This window comes from Siniperca chuatsi, linkage group LG14 (assembly GCF_020085105.1).
Source record: "Siniperca chuatsi isolate FFG_IHB_CAS linkage group LG14, ASM2008510v1, whole genome shotgun sequence".
Classification (NCBI taxonomy): domain Eukaryota; kingdom Metazoa; phylum Chordata; class Actinopteri; order Centrarchiformes; family Sinipercidae; genus Siniperca; species Siniperca chuatsi.
In genome coordinates, this window is record NC_058055.1 from 12591091 (window position 1) to 12613684 (window position 22594).

Here is a 22594-nt window from a genome sequence, read left to right on the forward strand (position 1 = left end):
CAAAAATCTATGAAATGTGTTTGCATGTTCCTCTCTGCAAGCGGGGATGTAGAGGTGGGATTGCAAGGACCGAGAAAGCTGGGGGAACCCACGCGTTCAGCCTCAGAGAAAGTACGCTTTTCCAAAATAACTGACGGTGAATATTTTTTTTTCTTTTCACATTTATCATTAACAGGCAGGGACTCTGTAGGATTGTGTTCTCGGAGAATAAGCTTTTTCCCCCCTGCCCTTTTCTTTTTTTTGTCACCATTCTGCACGGCAGGCTGAGAGACGGACCGCTCGGACTGTGGGAGCCCTCCCCTCTGCTCGGATCTGCTTTGGTAGGTGCGAATAAAATGGGCCCGTGTTTGCAAATATGCAGATACATGGAAGAGGAGGGAGGGGGTGGGATGGGGGGGGATCATACTTTGTTGAAGTCTGCTGAAAGTTGGGATGTCATCTTCCTATAGGATCAAGTTATAGCAGGGTGAACCGGAGGCTCTTCTGTATATCCTCAAATGTGCGACTGCAGACCATATGCTGGTACCGCAGATAGGCTACCGTGCTCATAGATCACTGAGTCCAGACAAAAGCCAGCTATTTTGATCTGCTTATACTCTTGGAAGAAAAAACAAAAACAACTGTTTTATTACCTACCCGGTGATTGGATATATAATGCTGAACGGGATTTTTTACAAGCTGCTCTCAGTTTTTCAAGAACAATCTTCATTTCGCTTTATTTAATAAGTCGCCGCCAGCGCTGATACGGATCGGCACAAAAGCAAAAGCCCGATGTTTTATTGTGAATCAGCTGTTAATGACGCGCACTAAACTTGACGCTTCCAGTTCGTGGAAGAAATGATTAACGCGCATTAGAGTCGGATCATGCTTGCGTTTGACAACAGACTCTTCCTGATCGTCACCCTGTATAACTCAAACTTTTATTTAATCCGCTGTCATCCCAAAAACATAAACTAACAAATAGATATCACAGTTTTCCTCTTGATGAAAGGTGAAGAATTCATCTGCTTTAAATATATATATATATATATATATATATATATATATATATATATATATATATATATATATTCCAAATGCCATATTTTCTTCATGTGTTTTTTCTCCGGGCATCATTAGAAAGTTCCCAGGTACACTACCTCTCACCGCGCTACCCAGAGATTTACAGTCATCTCCCTGCTATCCGCCACCAGTATCGCAGTGCTCCAAGTGCTCCATATGTTCGCAAATAATTTGAAGTCACAGTATGCGCGGCTTGGTTGTTTTTCTCCTCTAACTTTTTGTGTGCATAGCCCTAATTAGGGGAAAGAAAGCGCAGCAGGTTATGGACAATGGATGAAGCCTTGAGTCTAATTATTGTCACCAGGCTTTTTAACTTCCTCTGCGTGTGTATGCGTGAGTGTGTGTGCGTGTCCATGTGCGCGCGTCAGTCGACAGGAGGTGGGAGGAATAGAGAATGTGTAGCTCACCGTAGACAAGTACAGAGTCCACAGACAGCGAGTCTGGACTGGAAGGGTTAGGGGGGGGGGGGCGCTGCATTTGCATCGTGCATCGCTTGAACTAATACATTAAGTATTCTCGCTAGAGGTGTCGTCAGCTGCTCCAGAGTTCGTGGCGGACCAAATGCCTCATAACCCTGCAGGAAATTAGACAATATTTTTCCCACCTCCGTTAAAAAAAGATGACTGCGATTACCTGCCACCTGCGCATGCAGTGACGTCAGTGAAGGGAACTTATTCAAGAGTTACTTCAATGCGCTCAAAAGGAGGTTAATTGTCCAGTCAAACTTGATCTGTGATTTCAATTAGCAGGGCAATTTGTTTATTAAATTAAAAAAATGTAAATAAACCAGGATTTATCGCTTACTGAAAGAGTCATACCTAGAGTTTATCCTTTCAATGCGTACATTAAAGTCCCAAACTAAATTCATTTAATTGAACTCGTAATAAGTAATAAGTAAGTAATAAGTGTTCCTGGCCGGTGATATCATGCTACTGTGGGGACCAAGTCAATGTGTGATGAATATTACATCCCAGATTCCTGGTAGTTTTGGGTTATTCTCATGTTTAGGTTTTTGTTCTGAATAATATTATATGCCTACAATCCCAAAACAATGGCGAATATCAATAAACACTGGCCCTAAATGTTTTCCTCCATCACCCATTGATCGAACTGGTCAAAGACTGAACAAACCAGCCGTTCATCCATCAGTCAGTTGTCACTATACTGTGGTCATACGTTCATTTTTATACACACATCTGTATCACAACAGTTGGTATAAAATCAGGCATCTGAGAATAAAAATCTTTTAAAAAAAAGTCTGAGGTAACTGTTAAAGTTATTACAAGCTGAGAGCCTCATATGAATGTTAAATGAGCTGTTCATGCTCATACAAGTATCATAGTGCTGACAGCACTCACCCAGCAGCACTGTGGCTGTTAGGAAGTACTCATCACTTTTATTGCTGTGAATGCAGTATAATCTATTGAAGTACTACTCAGTTCACCAATGATTTCAGCTTGAAAGATTTTGTAAATGTTCCACACAAAATGAAGACCTTTGGAATGGTTTTATAATGTTTTGACACACAGTTTAGATGTTATGACCAGCCTTGCTTCAGGTATACAGAATATACTCACCATATTTGTGCCATATGGCTTAAGAGAAAAGTTTTTGGAAATAAAAAAGACCTGGAGTCCCTTGGTTGCCTGGCAACTGGCCAAGAAATAGTTCAGCACATAACCCCCTGTTAAACAGCAAATTGTTGTTTTTATGCTTTGGTTTTTGTACGGATATACACGGGATATAATGTGTTCATTAGTGAGCTTTAGACGTGCTGCTGGTAGGTGGATTTTGTTACCGTTGGACAGAGCCAGGCTAGCTGTTTCCAAGCTAAGCTAACCGTCTCCTGGCGGCAGCTTCATATTTAGCGCACAGACATCGATATCGATATTCTCATCTAACTCTTCACAAGAAAGCAAATAAACGCATGTTGAACTTTTCCTTTAATTTGAGCGTCTGTCTCAGGTCACTGATAGTGAACTGCAAGCTTCATACAAATTATTAGATATAAACAAACCTATACACGGGCAAGGGGAGACTATTTTCAGGCAGCATAAAGACAGCAAAAACTGAATTTCTCTGAAAGAATCAATACAGTATTCTGTAGAGCCAGAATATCTGGATAAAAACACCACATTTCACACTCACATGACACTCTGTGCGGAAAAAATGGGCTCCTTTAAATTTTACATTTCTTACAAAATTTGATATACATGCTCTCTGACACAGCAGCCAAAGTATATGTGAGCCCAGACTCAATTATAAGCTATTAGTTGATTAATCAAAATCAAACCTCCCACAAATGAATACCCATATAGCATGTATTAACCTATGTGGCATTTTGTAAACCACATTCAAACATTAAATTCTGAATGAAATTCTCAGGTTCTGCAGATCAGCTGCTGTTGACAAAGTGTCCACAAAGTTACTGAGCTGATGTCACTCAGCTGATTTAACAGGCTCGCATTAATGTCAAGATTTTCACTAAGTGCCTTTACTGAATGAACAGCAACATTTATAATTGCATTAAGACTGTTGAGTTATACCTCCTCAGGCTAGTCAATATTTTGTCGGCTACACTAAATGATTTATTGACCATTAAAACTAGAGTAATTGTCAAGCACTCAGATTTACATTATAACAAAACAGATTTGATTTTGCCTACAATGAAGATCAGGCACCAAAGAAACAGTTCAAAAGTCATACTAATAGCACAGTGACTGTTCCTGCTGCAGTTCTGAATCAACCGAAACAAGAGGCCACCAAGTATTTTTGTGGATGCTTTGATTGCAGGTTCACAGCTGAGCTCACTGGTCGATCGGAGAAAGGCTTCACACACGTAGTTGTTGGACCGTATTGATCATATGGACCATTTATATCCAGATCTTTATCTCCGACCTCTAATCCTATGCAGCACGTTGTGTGCAGATAGATTAACAAAAAAACAAGAAAGACTGAAATATTAGAGATGATATTTACACCTATTTTTATGCTGAGACAGCTTGAGGTGCAAGAAATGTGACTCTTGTAGGCTTTAATATGTGAATACTATTTATGAGCGGTCTGGTCAGGCCAATTCACAGAAACCTGAGGTGTAAGGCTTTAAATGAACAACAGCATTAAGTCTGTGACATCACAGGAAATTGAGTAAATATGCTTAAAGGACATAACAACACCAAATATCTGATTTCAGCATTATGGCATTGACACTCTCAGTAGCAGAGAGCAGAGGCAGTTGTGGTTTAGGAGACAGTTCACATAAGGACATGTACCTCTTCTGTAAATGATGTGGTGAAGGGATCCGAAGAGCCATGATGCTGGAAGTCGATTAGCCAAAGACTATATGCCATGCTCAGGGTTGATGATGATGGAAAGAGTGTGACTGATAGGTCAGTAGGATGGAAGTCAGATGTAGACGAGGGTGAGTGTGAACCTAAAGTAGGTGCAGCTGCTTTCATTTGTTACACATTGTGGTGGACCAAAGCAGCAACTGTGGCGTAGTGCACCAGCTTTGGCTACAGTCTGAACACAACCTGTAAACATGCAACATACAAATCTGCGTACGCATGTTTGTCATTCTAGACTGGTTTGGCGGAAGTTTTAGTATTTTCTTTGTGACTTCAAAGTACAGTTTGCAATTTTTGTCAGGTAACAAAATTTTGTTGATGTGTAGAAATTAAAACATACCAAACATTCTTACATAATCACTGTCTACAAATGTTTTTCCAACAGTGCACTGAAAAGTGCCTTAATGACTGAAGCATTCTAGCTCAAACTCATGCTTGTCACACTGATGTGTTCAGCTACAATACAAATGAAACTTGTGCTGACCTAAAAAGCCCAGTCATTTGTCAAGTTATTAATTTTTTTCTGAAGAAACAAAAAGAGCATGTGTGTCCATGCATTATCTTCATAGGTGTTGCTGGGATTGATGCAAAGCAAGTCATCAGTATGAAAAGCATTGTGTCACGTCCATAACTATCAAGATCATCAACACTTTGGAGGAACAGCAGTTGAAATACATGTCATTTTCATTTGAAAGACTTGCCTTTTTTTTTAAACCAGTGGTGTCATCAGCAGGTTGTGAGGCTGGTGAGACAATAGTTTCCTAGTAGAAAAATTGTGTCATAACTAATCAGCGATATTTTTGAAACTGTTTTCATGAGCCGTGATTGCCAACTTTGTCACTTTGTAGCCGACTTGAGAACTCATTTATTCTAGTTATTGATAATGCACCAGTTCATTAATTATGTGGAATACTCAAGTCTTTTATCACATTTACTGTATTTAGAGCATTGATGAGGCAGTTGGATCAGAGCTGGATATTCTCCCAGGCCATGATTAATCAGGAAATAGTGTTGTTGCAAAAGTAGATACCAAGATTTACTTTTATATATGCACAGCTGCAATCGAGCTCACTTGAGACAATGTGACTTTAAAATGTCATTGAAAAAAAATCACCTTTAACAACATTAAAGTATTCACAACTGACCACTAAATGAATTTTTCAGGTCCAATATTCCATAGCACCACAAAACCCCCATGCATCAGTCTGATGATTTGCAGTGCTGTTGTGCATTCAACCAAAACTGAGCAGAGATGCAGTTAGTTTGAGATGCTTTTGGGAAACCGGACCCTGGTCAGTGCTGTAGTAGGAGAAACTGAAACTATAGGGCTGAGGGGTTGCGGAGCTGGCTCTGGTTCGCTGGCGCCACATCCCCCTGAGCTGGTGAGAATGTGGGGGCTGTGCTCTTGCCTTTGAAGCTTTACCTCCCACTAATTCTGGCCTTCCAATTTCCACACAGTGCACAGACACCCCCCCTCCATCCTCTTCCCCTCCCTTTCCCTTTGTTTCCCTTATAAGGACTGGCCCAGCCATTTCCTCAGCTTTTCTGTGGGAGGTGGTAGGCTTGTTTGTGAACATGGACAGGTCAGGAGAATCGTTGCATAGTTTTTCTTTTCATAGCTGAGCAGTCACAGGAATCTTACGCTAAAAGCTGGTGGATGCATGCATACCTGTCCAGTGGGGAGTCTCCTATTACTAGCCTAGTGAGCCCTCTTCATAAGCCACACCATGCCATTTGATCTTATATTTTGCCAAACTATATTGCTCTACAGGTTTGGTCTTTAAAACTAATAGAATAGAAAATAATTTCTAGACACAATCAAATTATAGCTATTAAAAGAAATACAAAGTTAACGAAAAGAAAATGAGCTTCCTTTGTTCTGTCTCTGGGCTACATTTTCAGCAGCTTCCCAGATTGCTGTGTGTGAAATTCTAATAAGGGACATATATTTATTTTCTCACATATTGTTTCACAAGGTTATACACTCAGATCAATGAGCATGTAATTCTTAGTCAATAAATGCAACATTTCTTAAATGACTAAACTGGAGTCAGGGCAATACAATTTATTTATAAAGCATTCACTCAAATCAGGTTAGTCTCAGGGTTATGTGTTTAAAATGGACATTATTACAGATAAATACTGATAAAATACATTTCAAGAATGACAAACTTCACTTAAAAATATAAAATAATCTGACAGAAAACCCAGTGGTTATAGCCCTTACACAGACCAATCGGTACAACAGACTGATCAAAGAAGTCTTACAAGAGCTCACCTGGACACCATTTCCAAGCAGGTACTAAAGTAAGAGATAAATACAGAACTTTCACCTCTGTAATTACAGCAAAAACTGTGTGTTTGTTTATGAAAATATTGCTCACAAAATCACATGTTTCTTGGTTTGATCATTTTAGCATAAGGAGTGAAATGTGCATATACCTCTACCTGGAGATGGACAAAAGTCCTAACAGAGTAATTTATTTATTAATTAGAGGGAGAATGAAAGTTTTTGATTTCTGTGCTTGAATTTTAATTGAATATCAGTATATCTTGGTTAAGGTTTTCAGGGCTATAAATTCAAATGTTAAGTGGCCCATGTCTTTGTTCAATTCTGTAAAACTCATTTCTATTTAGTCTTTCACTTCTCTCATAGTGTTGTTTTCGCCTGCAGCAGGCAGCTGTTTTCAGCGAACAAAAAGCTCCAAAAACCCACTGTACACTACCTGCTCAGCACCAAACAGCAGACAGACACAGTTAGTGACTAGCTGGTGAACATAATGGAGCATTTCGCAGGTAAAGAGCCAGATATTTCCCTCGGGACTTGGTAGAGACCAAAAACAGAGCTAAAACAGAGTGAATACTGGATTTACATTTGCCAGGTGACCAGAAACACGACTCCAAATGAATACTAATAATGATCCGTAACTGCTGGATGTGTAAACAAGTTTGCCATATCAACTTAAAAGGTGATGAGATGCCAGTGCTGTATTCACAAACTGTTACTGAACCCAAGAAGCCAAAAAAAAATCAGTCATTGCAGGTTTTAAGATGTCTTAGTTCTTCTTGAATTTGCCTAAGTTGACCCACAACTTCACAAAAATGGAAAATGTTTCTCTTGAATGTCTCGGTTTGTTTTGGTGAAGTAATCATTGATGAGTCATTTACTTCTCTTCTCTCCCTGTGTAAAGTCTCCAGATGGCCCATGGAAGAACGTGGATGAGGGCTGAGCTGTAGTGCGGGCAGAAGGCTCCGGGGCCTGCCTGTTGTCGGCTGGCGGATTGGTCCATTGAGGTGAGGCACCACTCTCACCGGGGCACAGAACGGACCGAGAAAAGGTCTTTGCTCCCCCTCCTCGCTCACCCCTGCCCCCTTTCCACCCTCACCCCCAACCCAGGCACGTACGCTCTGGACCATGTCTAGCGGGCTGTCGGAGGGGAACCGGACAGAGGACCAGGAGCGGAGTAGCTGCAAACAGGACTCTCCTGTTATAGAGCGCAGGAACCGCAGTGGCATCATCAGTGAGCCCCTCAGTAAGAGCCTTAAGAACTCCCGTACCCTCTCCCAGTATACAGCAGTCTCCTCTGCCACCACCAATGGACACACAGGCAATAGTGAAACTAAGAGCCACTCGGCCAAGCCTCAGCTACCCCCGCAACCCCAGCCCACTGTCTCAGCACTGACAGCAGCCAAGTTGGACCGGACCCTAGAACAGGTTCTGGAGGGACAGAATGGCCTGCTGCACTTTGCCCAGGCAGCAGCACTGTTAAAGCGGGCCGGTATGGAGCACATGCTCCTGCCTGGGGGCATGGGAGTGGGAGTTGGCGGTGGAGATGCAGGCTCGGGGGCTAGCGACTTGGAGGGTACGTCTGTCACGGATGCCGTAGGTGGTCCTGTTGACTTCCCATATGGAATAGGGGGTGGTTTCCCCTTCAACCCGGGGCTTTTCATCATGACGCCGGCTGGAGTGTTTCTGGCGGACAGCGCGCTACACATGGCCGGCCTGGCCGAGTACCCGGCGCAGAGCGAGCTGGCCTCTGCTATCAACTCCGGTAAAAAGAAGCGAAAACGTTGCGGCATGTGCCCACCTTGCAGACGGCGGATTAACTGCGAGCAATGCAGCAGCTGCCGGAATCGCAAAACAGGCCACCAGATCTGCAAGTTTCGCAAATGTGAGGAACTGAAGAAGAAGCCCTCAGCTGCTCTGGAGGTAAGAAGACGGTGGTTATAATATGTCATTGCTTTGTGGATCATTCTTTAGGGTTCCCCAAAAAATAAGCTTAAAGGTTTTTGATCCAAAGAGTTACTACAAAGCTTCAATGCAGTGACAGACACTAAAAATATTTGGGTGCATTAACCATTACGCCCAAGTGAGAAACCAGAGAAATAAGCCATAAGTTTATCTTTGTGGGATCAAAAATTTGGAGTTGAATGAGGAAGAGAAGAACTGGAAAATTAAAAAAAAATATTACAGAGATCTGCAAACATCACAAACAAGTTTCAGCTTCACACCTGAAAGCACATCGAAGATCTTTTGTTTCATACCTGAATGTCATTCCCCTTTAAGGGAAATAGGCTAGTACAGGGGGCTTTTTGGTGGGGTGATGGCTCCACAAGCAGGGAAATGACAGGTGGTGAGGAGTGCGGTGGGTATGTGCAGGGTAAGCATGCACCATGGGGTCTCTTTAATCTGTCCACCATAATCATGCAGTCACCCAATCTTTCAAGTGGAAGGATAATTCACTAGCTAAAACACAAGATTGTTTATGTTTTTTCGCATTGAGCTACACAGTGTATTCCCTTCAGTGGAGCATTTGCTGTTTGGTCACATGTACATCCTCCTTGTGCTTGCTTGTGCATATGTTGTAATCGTAAAGTAATGTAGTAATGTGTGTGTGGAGGCAGAGTGGCAGTAATTGTGAATATGTGTACAGTATGTGTTTGTGTGTAAGTGTACATGTGTGGGTGTGTTTGTATATGTGTGTGCATGTAACAAGGTCCATCTGGCCACTGAGATGTCATCTGGAGCACCAGGTGTCAGTGTGGCACATGCACCCCCCCCCCTTTTGCTGCCGCTGTCCTTCTCTCCGGTGACACTCCTGCTCATCTAAATGGCCCTCCAAACTTACTGTCTGTTACCTCCATCACACTCAGTGACCTAACCAACCCCGGCTGTGATGACAGAACGACCAATCATGAAATCAATTTCAGCAGATGTTCCATCTCAAAGAATATAAACTTTGGTGATCAATGGATAATAGTGTCACTTTGGCATTACATAATAAATTGATAGATATGTAACACACTGTGAACCAGTGAAACATGAACCAGTGGAGAGGCCGCTGGTCTAATTGAAACAAACTGGATGTGTGCTTCAAACTGCTAATGGCTTTACTTTTTTCTCTTTCTGATGTTGATTGAGGGCGACAGCTTGGCCTCTTGTTTGTAGGCTGAAATGTTGGTTGTTCAGTCCCCATGTGCTGACTTTGTCCATCCGTAGTGAAATGCTCCTTAAAGGGATAGTTTGGTCATTAGAGAATTTTGAGTGATGCAAACTAAAAACACAGCACAGTGTGACATCATCTTGAATGTAAGATTATCCTAGCTTAGCTCAGTTAATGGATATCCATGGAGCTTGAAGATTGACTGGACAATGCCATGTTTTTGCCACAAATTCTACTTTATTTTATCTTAAGAGTTTAGGGGTTCCTTACATCAAACCAAAATATCCAATCACCATGATAAGATAACTACACATATTCACTACGTGTTTGTGCATACACAAGCCTAGATATTTTAAACTGCCATATCAATGTTTTTTGCATGTTTTAGCAAATTTACTGCAAATCATGTGGGAAGTACATATGATTTACTGACCCTTTTCAAAACCATAGTGTTTCTTATTTAATGTATTTTTTTCAACTTCCAAGCAATCACCTTGCACAGAGTTTATATTTGCTTGCGGGGACTGTCCTCCCAAGAAAAACAACACAGTAAGCTGTTTCAGCTAATGTCTAAAACAACATATGTTTTCGTTCAAGTGACAAAGCCCTCTAGCGGTTATTCTAGAGCGACAAAGTCCGAGTAGGCAGGAGGTTGGGGAAACACGTGTTCTTTTAACCATGACCGCGATCTTTCCCCAACATTAACCACATGTTTATTATTGTAATCATGACAACATACAGCCCCTAACTTTAATGAAGTTGGTTAAATCAATGTATTTGGAAAATTGGAGACAAATAAACTGAATTCTTCACCCACAGAAGAGGTGTTCGTCAGGGCTGCAATTTAAGCCCAACTTTATTTAATGTGTATATTAAAGAACTTTCTGTACCGTTGGATCAATGTGCTGCTCCTGGCCTCTCCCTCCTAGATAGAGAGGTGAAGTCTCTGTTTTACGCTGATGACCTTGTTCTACTGTCTCCTACTGAACAAGTACTACAGCAACAGCTGGACATAGTAGAAAAGTACTGTCAGAACTGGGTCCTGGCAGTAAATATAAAGAAAACTAATGTCATGATTTTTCATAAACGCCCTAGATTGCAGGAGAACAAATTCCAAAGACAAACAAGTTGTTTACAATAAACAATCATATCATTGAACATAGTATGACTATACCTACCTTGGTATAACCATAACAGCATCAGGGAGTTTCAACATGGCAGTGAATGCACTAAAAGAAAAAGCTTGAGGAGCTCTAAATGTAATTAAGAGAACATTTTATAATTTCCAAATTCCAATTAAAATTTGGCTCAAAATATTTGATAGTGTCATCCAGCCCATTGCGCTGTTTTGTAGTGAAGTATGGGATCCACTCAGTCATCATAGCTATACCTGTTGGGACAAACCAATCCAAGAGAATCGTTACATGCAGAATTCTGCAGATACATTTTACACGTACACAGAAAAACACCAACAAATGCATGTAGAGCAGCTACCCAATGATAATTAACATTCAAAAGAGAGCGCTCAAATGTTTTAATCACCTTAAATCCAGCTCTGACCAGTCTCACAACAGCACTGCTTTCCAAACACCAATTAGAGTAAACCAAATTATAACGCAATGTAAAGAAAAGTAGATCAGAATGTTATCTGTCCCTAAAAAGCGATTATGAATTGGCAGAATATCTCAGATCCTAACCAAGTACAGGCTCAGTGACCACAAACTGGCAATAGAAAAAAGAAGACACAAAAAATCATGACAATCAAAAGAAAACAGAATATGTGGTCACTGTTCGACAGGTGAGGTTGAGATAGAGATGCGCTTGTAAAGCATTCAATGAAATCAGGAACATTTGCAAGTACAACACTGTAATCTCAGATTTCAAAGAGCTAAATGTCCTCTCAAATTTAAAAATACTCCTAGGAGAAGGAGACAACCCGAGGGACAGTGAGTGACCTAGACACCCACACACACACACACACACACACACACACACACACAGACACTCATAAAACATTTTTTGCAGTGTTTATATAGTTTTCACTTATTTGGATTTGTATCTTTTAACTGCAAGTCTACAGTTTTTATTATTATTATCTTACTTATCGGTATATATTTTAAAAGCACATTTCTTCTGTTTATGTGTATGTTTTTATTTTACATTTGCTTTGGCAACGTTAACATCTGTTTCCCATGCCAATAAAGCCCACTGAATTGTATTGAATTGAATTGAAAATAGTAACTTTACCTCAAGCCACGATGTTTCCCTAAACCTAACCAAGTTGCTTTTGTGCCCAAGCCTAACCAAACCTTGCTCATGATCATTGTCATGTCATAAAATGGATTTCCCAATACCAATACAGTGATTTGTAAGGGTTTTGGAAGGCACAGACAAATAGTGTCGTCCTGCTGATAGGGACGTCACATCAGAAAATGCTTATATGTGTCGTTCTAAAGGGCAGTTACAAACAACATAATTTGGAGGACTTGTTGGCTTGTGTTAGGTAATCTATCACAGTGAAGATCATGTCTGGCTTAACTGTTGTCAGAAGTGTGTTGTCTTTGAGTTGTAAGGCAGGTGTAAGCGCAGATTGGGATGAAAAGTCTTCATCACACAACTATAACTTGTACTTTGTCAATGTTCTATGCAACCGCTTTCATACCATAGATAAACAAATGGAAACCAATGGCTGCCTGGACCACAAAGAAAAGCGCTTAAAATGCTTAAAAAATGCATGGTAAAATTTGGAAAATAGTTGCCACTAATCAAAATCTCACAGGATTTGTATGACAGTAAAAAATTCAAACATTCAAGAACCGTGACATGGTCATTTGATTGTTTGCAATTGAAGAATTCACACGCTGGTCATCATGGGCCATTGTGACTAAAATAACTTGACTTCTGAGAATCAGACTAATGTATCTGAATATCAGCATGTTGTTTTTCAGTGTTGTATTGTTTGGTTGCAAATTAATGAGAGGCTCCATTCGTCTCTGTTGATGATTCACCCAAATGGTGAAATGTGTCATCTTGCTATGTAGGTGGTACGACTCAATGTCTGTAACAGAAAGGAATGTAATTTTAATTTTATAATCTGCAATTGATGTTGTCATGGCAGTTAGCCTAATACCAGCCGTTCACACAGTGATGCCAAACCCAAGGGGGCTTGAATATTCATGAATGTTGATGTTGATATAGGTCATCATGCTGCTCGTAACGTCACAGTCTGCTGATGTTGCCAGTGGCCACCTCATATGAAAGAAACTCCAGGGTACCATAAACCTGCCAAGCCTTCAAGTACCAAGTATAATAGCAGTCTGATTATTGACTTTAGTAACTGTATGTACTGTAATTACCTTGCACAAATGTTTTACTCCAGACATCTGAAAATATGTACTATTCATTTAATCTGTCTGTCAAGCAATTTCCCATTTTCAGATCAGAAATGAGAAGGCTAATCTCTACTTGCAACTTAATTTACTTGTAAAGTGTGACAATATTAAACTAATGAATATTATTAACGGATAATATCAGTGTTTTTAAAAGTTTGTACTTCTTTATAACCTCATTCCTGATGGGGTCTGCACAACATCAGTGTAGCTGTCAAACAGTGGAAAAACAGCTTTCAGACATAAACACTGCCTGAACTAGTCCATCAGACATCAGAGTCATCATTAAGTTTTGATATTTTTCGCTTGGCCGAAATGTGAATTATTTTACACTAAAGTTGGTCCATTCACCAAATAGAAATTGATGTGAATACATGAATGGTCAGGGTGTCATTAATTGCCAAAACAACAGGCGCATTGTAGGCGTGCAACAGATGAAATGTGATATTATATGAACAAAGATGCTGTGCCTTTTTTAGAGAGCTAAAAGTTTCTGCTGTGCCACAGACGTGCTGAAGGTCTTAGGCACGAGATTGCCATGCATGGGAAAGGCAAGAAACATTCATGCCAAAGTGTGCAGCTTCTGCACATCTACCCACACCGAAAGCATGAATCAAACCATGACCTCAATCACCTGACAACCCACCACATGAAATAAAATCTTTGTGACAAGGTAATCCCTGCAATATTCCTCTGATGTCGCCTTATAAACCTAATTCTCTTATTCATGTTCCTTACAGTATAATTTGGACATCTTTGTTATATGATACAGTTAATTTTGACACTGTAAAGTTTGTATTTTAACAATGACTTGAAGTGACTCAACATGAATGCACTGCAACACAAATGACAAAATGCTTTAACTCCAAGTGAGAGCAATATTCTTATTCAATCATTCTCATCCAAAATACCCCGTACAGAGCTGTGACAGTAGTACATCATTTTCAGTTTTGCCTGCTTTTTATTTGTCCTCATACATTCCCATTAACAGTCTAGTAGTTGTCGCAAATAGCTTTCTTATTAAGTCAACAGCTCTTGTTCAGCAGGTGATTAGATCAGAGAATAAAGCCTGGGCTGCACTTTCAGTGAGCGTGATGTCATCAGTGCGAGATAAATGTCATAGGATGAGAGTCATGGAGGATGTGCTGCGTCAGGTGAGAAAGTGCAGCAGAGAGTCAGCAGTAAATCCCAAATGTCAATAATGAGTAAATGATGTTATATTGGAAATGACTGTATATATTTTTATTGTCTTTAAACAAGGCTTCTGTGAGAGAAATTCCTGCTTCCGCTTAATGCCCATAATGCATATTCAGAGCGACTTGGGCAGCACCTGTGCCAGAAGAGAAGCTCGTCCAAAGTGAACTGCAGTGAGCCTCAGCTGTAGCTCAAACAGCCCCTGCGTGTCACATTCCCCTCCAATCAAAGATAAAGCGGCACATCCCCGTCTGTTGTGGCTGTTACACTCAGTGTGCGGTCTCTAAAGGGGCATGACGTCTTATTTAACATGTGTCTTGCGGTCAGTTCGTCAGATGGTTTTGACTGCTTTTCGGCACGTCCATGTGTGCACACACATGTGAGTAAAAAAGACTGGATGAAGTGTTTTGGCTTTGTTTTACTGCATTTGCATTGGAGGTTATGTTTGTACCGGCCTGTGAGTGTATACGCGTTGGTACACAAGTGCAGTCCAGCAGCAGTGTGCTTATTTTAAGGGTGTTGACGCTTTCCATTGAAAGCTCATGGCAGCTCAAAGAGGAGCGTAAAATTGGCAAGCGAGGGGGAGTTAGCATGCTGAGGCCTTTGCCACCTCATAGCTCACTGGCTGAAGATGTCTGGATTTATTCTGGGAATGCTACATTTGAGAGAAATAAGTGGGATGGCAGTTCCTTTCTGCTCTATGTCTGAATACCCTTCAGTGGTGTCAGTCTCAGTGATGCTGTTCAACACAGACAGAAAGAAGAAGAGTCGGGGTTAGGAAGTTGTAGCGTATCTTGTGTACCGGTGGGTAATATTTGAAAATAGATAAGACAGGAGCTGAGTTTTTGTCTTTGTTTACTTATAGAATAATATATTTTGTAATGAAATTCAGTAGTTGTGTCAAAGACTGTGCTTCTTTGTCATCAGACACAGCTAACACCTAAACATACTAGTGTTGTCCTTTGGGGGCCACTTTACCAGTATCATACATTGATATGAGAGAAGCATATTCCCTCATGGTCTTTCCTGCCTCCCAGACACCGTACACCAGACAGCCAGGACAGAAGAGGCTCATGCATACTGACAGGCATGCAGACTGACACCAAGACACATGGATGTGTGGGCAAGTTGCTGGGCAGACACAGCGACAAGTTGGAGTGGACAGAGGAGGCTAAGGAAGACAGGAAGAGAGAGAAGGGAGTGAGGCAGCCAAGGTGTCGTAGTATAGACTGACATCTGGATTAAGCAAACAGCCCTTTACTAAAACAGGGTGTAGTCCACCCAGTAATATTTTGTCATTTACAGCTCTAAAGATGTCTAGATAATGTCTATAAAACTTGTTTTTCAGATGTCTATGTTACATATAACAGTTGTTTTAACAGCATTTCAGTGTCTGCATTTCAATAGGTCATTTAAATGCTGTTGAAACAACCATTATATGTAACCTTTCCACCAAAAATCTTTCAGTTTTCAACCAAATTTCAGTTTTAACCTACATGCCCCAATGTCTTTTGACCTGTGATTTCTGGGCATGAGTATTGAGGATTAGCGTGAAAGATTTTGATCATCAGGTTTAGTATTCTCTACGTACACATCTCCAGTATCATCTCTGGCATATTTCCAGCTAGAGCTGCAACAACTAGTTGATCTGCAAAAATTAATTGGTGACTTTTGAAAGTCAATTAATCGGTTCAATCATTTTTCATTTTCAAATGTTTTTCTTTGTCATATATGACTGTAAATTGAATAAGGTCCAGTATTGCTACAATATATTTACATTTCAATCACACCTGATTACTGGAAGGGAGTGCTGCCTTAGGAAAATGCCAAATTCAGCCAGACAAACAGTGAGTGTCATTGGTGCTGTGATACAGTTTACTTTTCTGCTCCTTGTGAACAGCAGACAGTGTTACATCCCACTCCTGCTCCTGCATGTGGAGCTGCTTTGCGTTCATTGTGTCAGTTTGTGTTTTTCTTTTTTCTTGTGGGTGTCCAAAAGGGAATCCTCACAATTGTTGATGGTGAAGCCATGAAAACAATAACCAGAACGCTCAGCGGTGCCCTGGGGCAAAAATTTAATTCATGATGACTTAAACTGGCTTACAGGAATTTGCATCAGTAACACCTAACAACATGTACTGTACTCTGAAGGGCCATTATAAGTTGTGGTGGATTTAGCTCATTTAAGAAGCAGTTAGTCTGAAAAATCACAGATGCTTCCTTCCTCTACTTTTGTGATATGTAACACACAAATTGTTTTTGCTGCGCTAAGACAAATGTGCTCGCCTTGTGTGAAAAAAACACATCCATTGATTTTAGTGATTGGCCACTTCACACCCACAGATCCCATCTGTTTGAACCTTTGCAATCAGTGTTGGTGAAGGAAGGGTTTTTCTATTCCTGAACTGCTGCCATTTTTCCATTGATTGCTCATGTTTGATAATGAGGAAAAACTGCATTTACAGTTCAATTGAGGGATGTGTTGTTTTTCTTCCAACACATTACGTCATGGTCTGTCCAGCCCTCACCAGGTTTTTTGACATCTGTGGCAGCACCAGATGTTGCTGTCCTCTGACTGTCTTCTCAGTGCTGCTGTAGAAAGGTCATCACAGAGATGGATGACGTGCTAATGATGCTTAACACACAGACCATGAAATAATGTTGCAATATGTTGGCTGTTAACCTCCAGGTTTGTGTTTCCTATTAATATTTATTTGAGCCAAAAAGAATCTCATAAATATGTACAATGTACTGTGCATACCACTGAAAGCTACAGTTTGTGTATATTCATTGGAAGTTAGGGTGAGGTAAAAAATTAAGTAGCATATATTCAATCCAAACCTGCTTTCATCAAACAACATTTGCTACATATTTGAGAAACTGATATAAAGTTGAGAGGTTGATGTGAACTGGCACAATGCATATGTGGGCTATGAACAGCACTGTGGTATTCAGTGTCTCTGCTGTCAGATTATTCCTGATTGAGTCAATTTAACAAATAAAGCACAGTGTGGGCTATATTTGGCTGAGATCACAAGAGTAATTACCGTGTTTGAAGTCTTTTTACTTGCGCATAAATGTTTCAGTTTTGTCAGCAGGAGTTAACTTTCAAAATGAAAGTAAATTAAACCTGTGGAGCACAAACCCCACAGTCACTCAGTTTCATGTCCAGATATGAACAATAGCATTCAAAAGAACTCTCTACAGCTGATTCAAGGGTAGAGTAATGGTTTAAGTGGGCCTGAAAAGTAATTAGGGCTGGTATTGTTTTTGGTTTCAATCAAACTTATCTGAACTAATGGGCCATTTGCCTCCGAAAAATCATAATATCACTGCAGCTGTGCAAGAGAGCTGCGCAACAAGATGCACAAAATTTAAAGTCTGATTATGTTCAGGTTATACATTATTTTTTCATTAGAATTTGGACATACTTTTAAATAAAAGCATTTAAACAAATACTTTTAATGTCTTCAGAGGGCAATACAAATATGTGAATGGTGCATGACACTTACATGCAGTTCATCTTCTGTTTCCTTTACATTAGATAGGTGTGATTGTATTTACGCATGGGTGTGTGTATTTGTGTTTGTACTCACAGTATGTAGGATTCCTTATTAAACCTTCTGCTGTCGAGTACTGATGGAAAAGTGAATCTGAATCCATCGTTTATGAGAATTTTAGTTTAACAGTCTCACTGTTTGGTGTGATTTCGGGGGTGTATTGTGAGTGTCAGTTAACGTGCCACTGTGTGTGGAGGTGTGTGACTGTACTTGAATACATATTGGTTCGGTGCGAGAGTGTGTGTGGGTGCATAAATGTTTGCCGAGCTCCTCCTGCCTCGCTCCAGGCAGAGCTGGCTAACGGAAGAATCTGTGCTGCAGAATCGAGTTGCACTTTGCAGGACGCCAGCCGTGCTGCAGCTCCGGGGACCCCGAGCGGCTCTCTATCTCCTTACTGGCAGGCCGCTGCTGAGCCCTGCAGCTGCATGCATGCGTGCCACTCCTGCTCAGTGCAATCAGACACACACAGATAACCACAGTGAGAGAGGGGTGAGGGAGGGAAAGCAGCATAATCAGTGATGATGGTGTGGGAGAGCAATGCGTGTGGTGGCTAAATAATAAATGTGGCATATCGGGTTTTGTGTGAAGCCAGGACTGAAGCCCGTTCCTGTGGTGGTGCTGAGGCGAGGATGTAGAGATTTCACACATAATACTCATCTAGGGATAAAGAGTGGAATAGAAGTTTAGCCGTTTCATTGATTAGTTGTTTGACATCAATCATTTAAGTCATTTGTCAACTAAAAATGCAAAACATACACTGGTTGCAACTTCTTGAATTTGAAGATTTTCTGCTTTTGCCTACCTGTTGTATAACACTGCACATTGAAAATGTTTTGAACTCAACCATGGGCTCTGATAACTTCTTGTTCATACATAACCCAAAAAACAACAACTGATAGATTAATCAATAATGACAGTTATCATTAGTTGCAGAGAATGTAGGAACAGGAGTACAACATTATGTATGCCTCTCTGACAAGATGTGAAGAAGCTTCTCAGTAGTACTAAGTAGTTGATTTGTGATTATATTTACAAACACTTGTAAAAATATGCTGCTTTTCATTAACAACTCCAACCTCCTCTTCTCTCTCCCCTCCCCTCCCTCCTTGTCTTCTGTTTCTCCAAGAAGGTGATGCTTCCTACAGGAGCGGCGTTCCGGTGGTTCCAGTAGGACTCCTCCTCCACTCCCTACCCAAAGCTCTGCCATCAAGTGCAATGCCAACTCCTGGATTGTCTCCGGAACAGACACTGGCTAATAAACAAACAAGCAACAAAAAAAATTATAGGAAAAAAAAAAACAACAAAAAAACAAAACAGAACAACAACGACAAAAAAATCAATCGGGTAATGGATGCACCTACTTATTCCTTGAACCAAAAATGAAGCGTAAAGAAAAGCATCTATGGCAATTTTCATTCCCTTTTCTATGTTTCCATTTTGGTACCTTTTGTCCTTTTTCCAGCAGGTTTTTTTCTGTCGCTTAAACATGGAACTGTTCATTGCCAGAAACAGAAATGACGGACCGAGTGTGGACAATCAACAAATTTCTGTGTTTGGTGTTAATGTTGTTCATGTGTGGAAAGATACAGTACTTGTGTAGAGAATGTAAATTTACAGCTATATTTCAAAACTAGTGGCTAATGGCAAAAACGTTATTGTAATTCTTCACCATTATGTTACTTAAACCCTTGTCTATTTCATGATTCATTTCGTTGACGAGTATAGTTTCCAGACAGATCAGTGGTTGTCTTTGAAAGACAAAGAAAATGTTTCAAATTGTGAAGCTGCCAATTTCGGATTTAAACGAAACTGAAGAAGTCATGTTATTGGGCAGATCTCCAGGGACTCTTCACTGGGTCGAAGATGCTGTTCGCCAGAGCCGTCACTACTGTAAACTCCTAAATCAGCCCTCTTCTGCATTTCCAAACTTTTCCTTTAGTGAAACTGGCAGCCTTATGTTACTGTGGCCCTACTGAGCATGTGCCAATATTGCTCAGGGCAATAGCATTAAGAGACAGCACTTGCTCTGAGTCTACCCTACTGAACGCACTGAGACAAGATGAAATTTTTTTTTTATTTGTTTATTTGTTATATTTTCATGATTTTGTTATGTTGCTGGGTAGCTACAGCTTTTCAAAATAACCGATCTTTGTATTCGTTTAGAAAATTGGACTGGTTTTGTGAATAAAAAGGAATGCATGTATTCGTGTCAAAATTTACAGTTCTGATGTTTGTCTACTTGTCTATTTGCATGTTTTGTTTTTAAAAACAGCTGGTTTGACGAAAAGAAACATTAAGTATACGTTTTCCATGAATGAAATGAAAAAATGGTCATTTTCCTTTATAATTGGATGGTGTAGGAAAATTCTCCAAGATTCTGACAAGAGCAGAACTCATTAAAAGTAAATCAGGCGGTGGTATGAATCACCATGATGTCCTTGGTTTGACTGAGATATTTTTCTCACTGCCTATGTAATATCTTCCTATAGTGGAATGACTGATGGAGCCTTGCTATGCTAAAATGTAACCAAAATGATTTAAAAGATGTTTGAATAAGAACAATTTTGGTTGCAGTGTTTCTTCAAAATGCATGAGACCTCCTGAAAATCCTCCAAGATCTGTGTGACATTCACCATACTCCATGACATTTAAAGTCAGAAAACACAAGCAGAAAATCATTGATAGTAATGGATTACTGAAGGGAAGTTTTGTCTTCAGAGCTGTCAAGGCTATCTTGAAGAAGCCTGGGTAAAGTGTGTGTTTTGGGGCTGGATGTGTTATGCGTGCAAGGAGTAGAAGTGAGTGAAGTTTGGACAAAGACATGGATAAGTGAAAGCAGTGCTGATTTAAAAAACCTTTCCAAAAATGTGGTCAATCTCACGTGGGTCTTAGTGTAATTACTGATTCTAATGCCTCAGGTCTGTGACACATAGAGTGAATTTCCATTTCCTGCTAAGTGATGATTTTTTTCACAGCTCCATAGTCACTCTTTCATATCCAGGTGGGGAAGTAGATGCAGATTTCTGCCACAGCCGTAGTGCTGAGTGTTTTTAATTAGTGAATATCCACGGTGGAAGGCCCAGTATGGTGGGCTTGTGTACGAGCTCGTGATCAGCTTGGCGAGCGGAGGGTTGGAGAGTGTAGCTATATTCCCAGCTTCCCCCCCGGTGACAGTGCTGGGCTAGTGCCATCGCCATGGCGATGGGGGGAGTGTGTGCGGGAGTGAGTGAGTGTGTGTGTGTGTGTGTGTCTGGGGGGGTGGCTGAGGCCTTTCATTATTAATGTGCACCGCGGCGTCCTTACCTCCTCTGAGCCCGCACAGCTCACTGCCTGACCTGCCATCCAAGGGAGAGGGAGTGGGGAGGGGGGACTGAGGAGGCAGAGATAAAGAAAGAGAAGTGAGCCAGAGAGAAAGAACGAGACAACACGACTAGTGTATAGTGTAGACGCATACGACTGTAAAGTAGAAATTCATTCATGTGCTTTAATTTTGCATTTACACCCGAGACAGAAAAATTCGTCAGATTAAGATTTTCAGTTTGAGTGAGGAGGGTTTGGGTGTGGCTGCAGGTGACTGTGGCTCCTGCCTGCTGAGGTGTAGCAGCCCAGGGGTTCAGGGATGTCAGGTGGTGGTGGTGGTGGTTGCAGTTGTCTTCATGCAGAGGGGTGTACGGCTTGGTGATCAGGCCTGTCACACTAGGAAAATCCTGGAATCTTATCACCGCCTCACAGACACTGAGCAGCACTGATCTACTCACCCTCATTGCCAGCAGACATGCCCTTCCCCCATACAAATGCCCGTGCACAGGCTGGCCCCTTCTCAGCTCGCTCGGCACCTTCTTCGGATGGGGAGATAGCAGGAACTGATGCAGTCCAATTGTTGAGGAGGGAGGAATGTTGCTTGTTAAATGTGACTAACGGGAAGAAAAACATAAGCAAGTGAGTACATGGGCCAGAGTGCTGAAGAGTCAGCAGTGACCCTTGTTTTACTATATGACCATAAGTCAAGTCACAGTGAGGAACATAACCTGGTATATGTGAATATCAAAGAGAGATTTTCATGTTGTTTTCAAGCATAATCTTACCAAACAACATTGTTTTAGGAGGTTTAGATTCACTGTATAAAAATACACCAACCTCTCCGTGTCATACAAACTACATGGGCAAAGACTAGGATGTATGCTGCCCGTTAATATGAATATAATATGATTTGATTAGATTTTGTGGGAATTTAAAATTTTATTAGTAAATGAATTGTAGCTGTCTGGGGTTATCACATTTATTTCTGTGCAATGAGGGAAAGTGGGTGAAAAAGTTTGTCTCATTAGTATTTCTCAATCGGTCTCACCACATGTTCTACAAAGAAGTTACAGCAGCAAAAACAAAGGTCATATTTGATGTAACTGTGTTAAAATTAGTATTTTCCACTATACTATACCATTATAGTCTTTTCATTTTGGACTGAATAGGTTTACTGGTTAAAGTGTTTACAACATTCCTCTGATTTATCCAAAATTAACTTTCAAGTAATCTAATTGCTCAAAGGTAGACTCCAGTTTCTCATCAAGAAAAGATAGTGGTACTGGTTGCTATTCCAG

General features: G+C 40.7%; 1 protein-coding gene and 1 long non-coding RNA gene across 6 annotated transcripts in view; one reads left to right on the forward strand and one right to left on the reverse strand.

Moving 5' to 3' along the window:
- On the forward strand, positions 1–19387 carry cxxc5a (CXXC finger protein 5a). Of its 5 annotated transcripts, none has more exons than XM_044223156.1 (4): positions 1–136; positions 263–324; positions 7601–8619; positions 19123–19387. In XM_044223156.1, the coding sequence occupies exons 3-4, from the start codon at positions 7825–7827 to the stop codon at positions 19165–19167; spliced, it is 840 nt and encodes a 279-aa protein (XP_044079091.1). In that variant the 5' UTR covers positions 1–136; positions 263–324; positions 7601–7824; the 3' UTR covers positions 19168–19387. The 5 variants fall into 5 exon arrangements, with proteins under 5 accessions (XP_044079091.1, XP_044079089.1, XP_044079094.1 ...); XM_044223154.1 differs by having other exon boundaries at positions 263–320; XM_044223157.1 differs by having other exon boundaries at positions 58–324; positions 7601–7703; positions 7807–8619.
- The window catches only part of LOC122888555, a 19647-nt gene continuing 16232 nt past the window's right edge, over positions 19180–22594 (reverse strand). The window contains exon 3 of the long non-coding RNA XR_006380722.1: positions 19180–21910. This is a non-coding gene — a long non-coding RNA (uncharacterized LOC122888555). The remainder of the gene's footprint in view (positions 21911–22594) is intronic.

What these genes read in the sequence shown, in the direction of transcription:
- cxxc5a (XM_044223156.1), top strand. Translation starts at nt 7,825, where the DNA reads ATGTCTAGCGGGCTGTCGGAGGGGAACCGGACAGAGGACCAGGAGCGG. An exon ending in AGCCCTCAGCTGCTCTGGAG is followed by an intron (nt 8,620 to 19,122) that starts GTAAGAAGACGG and finishes TGTTTCTCCAAG; the next exon opens with AAGGTGATGCTTCCTACAGG.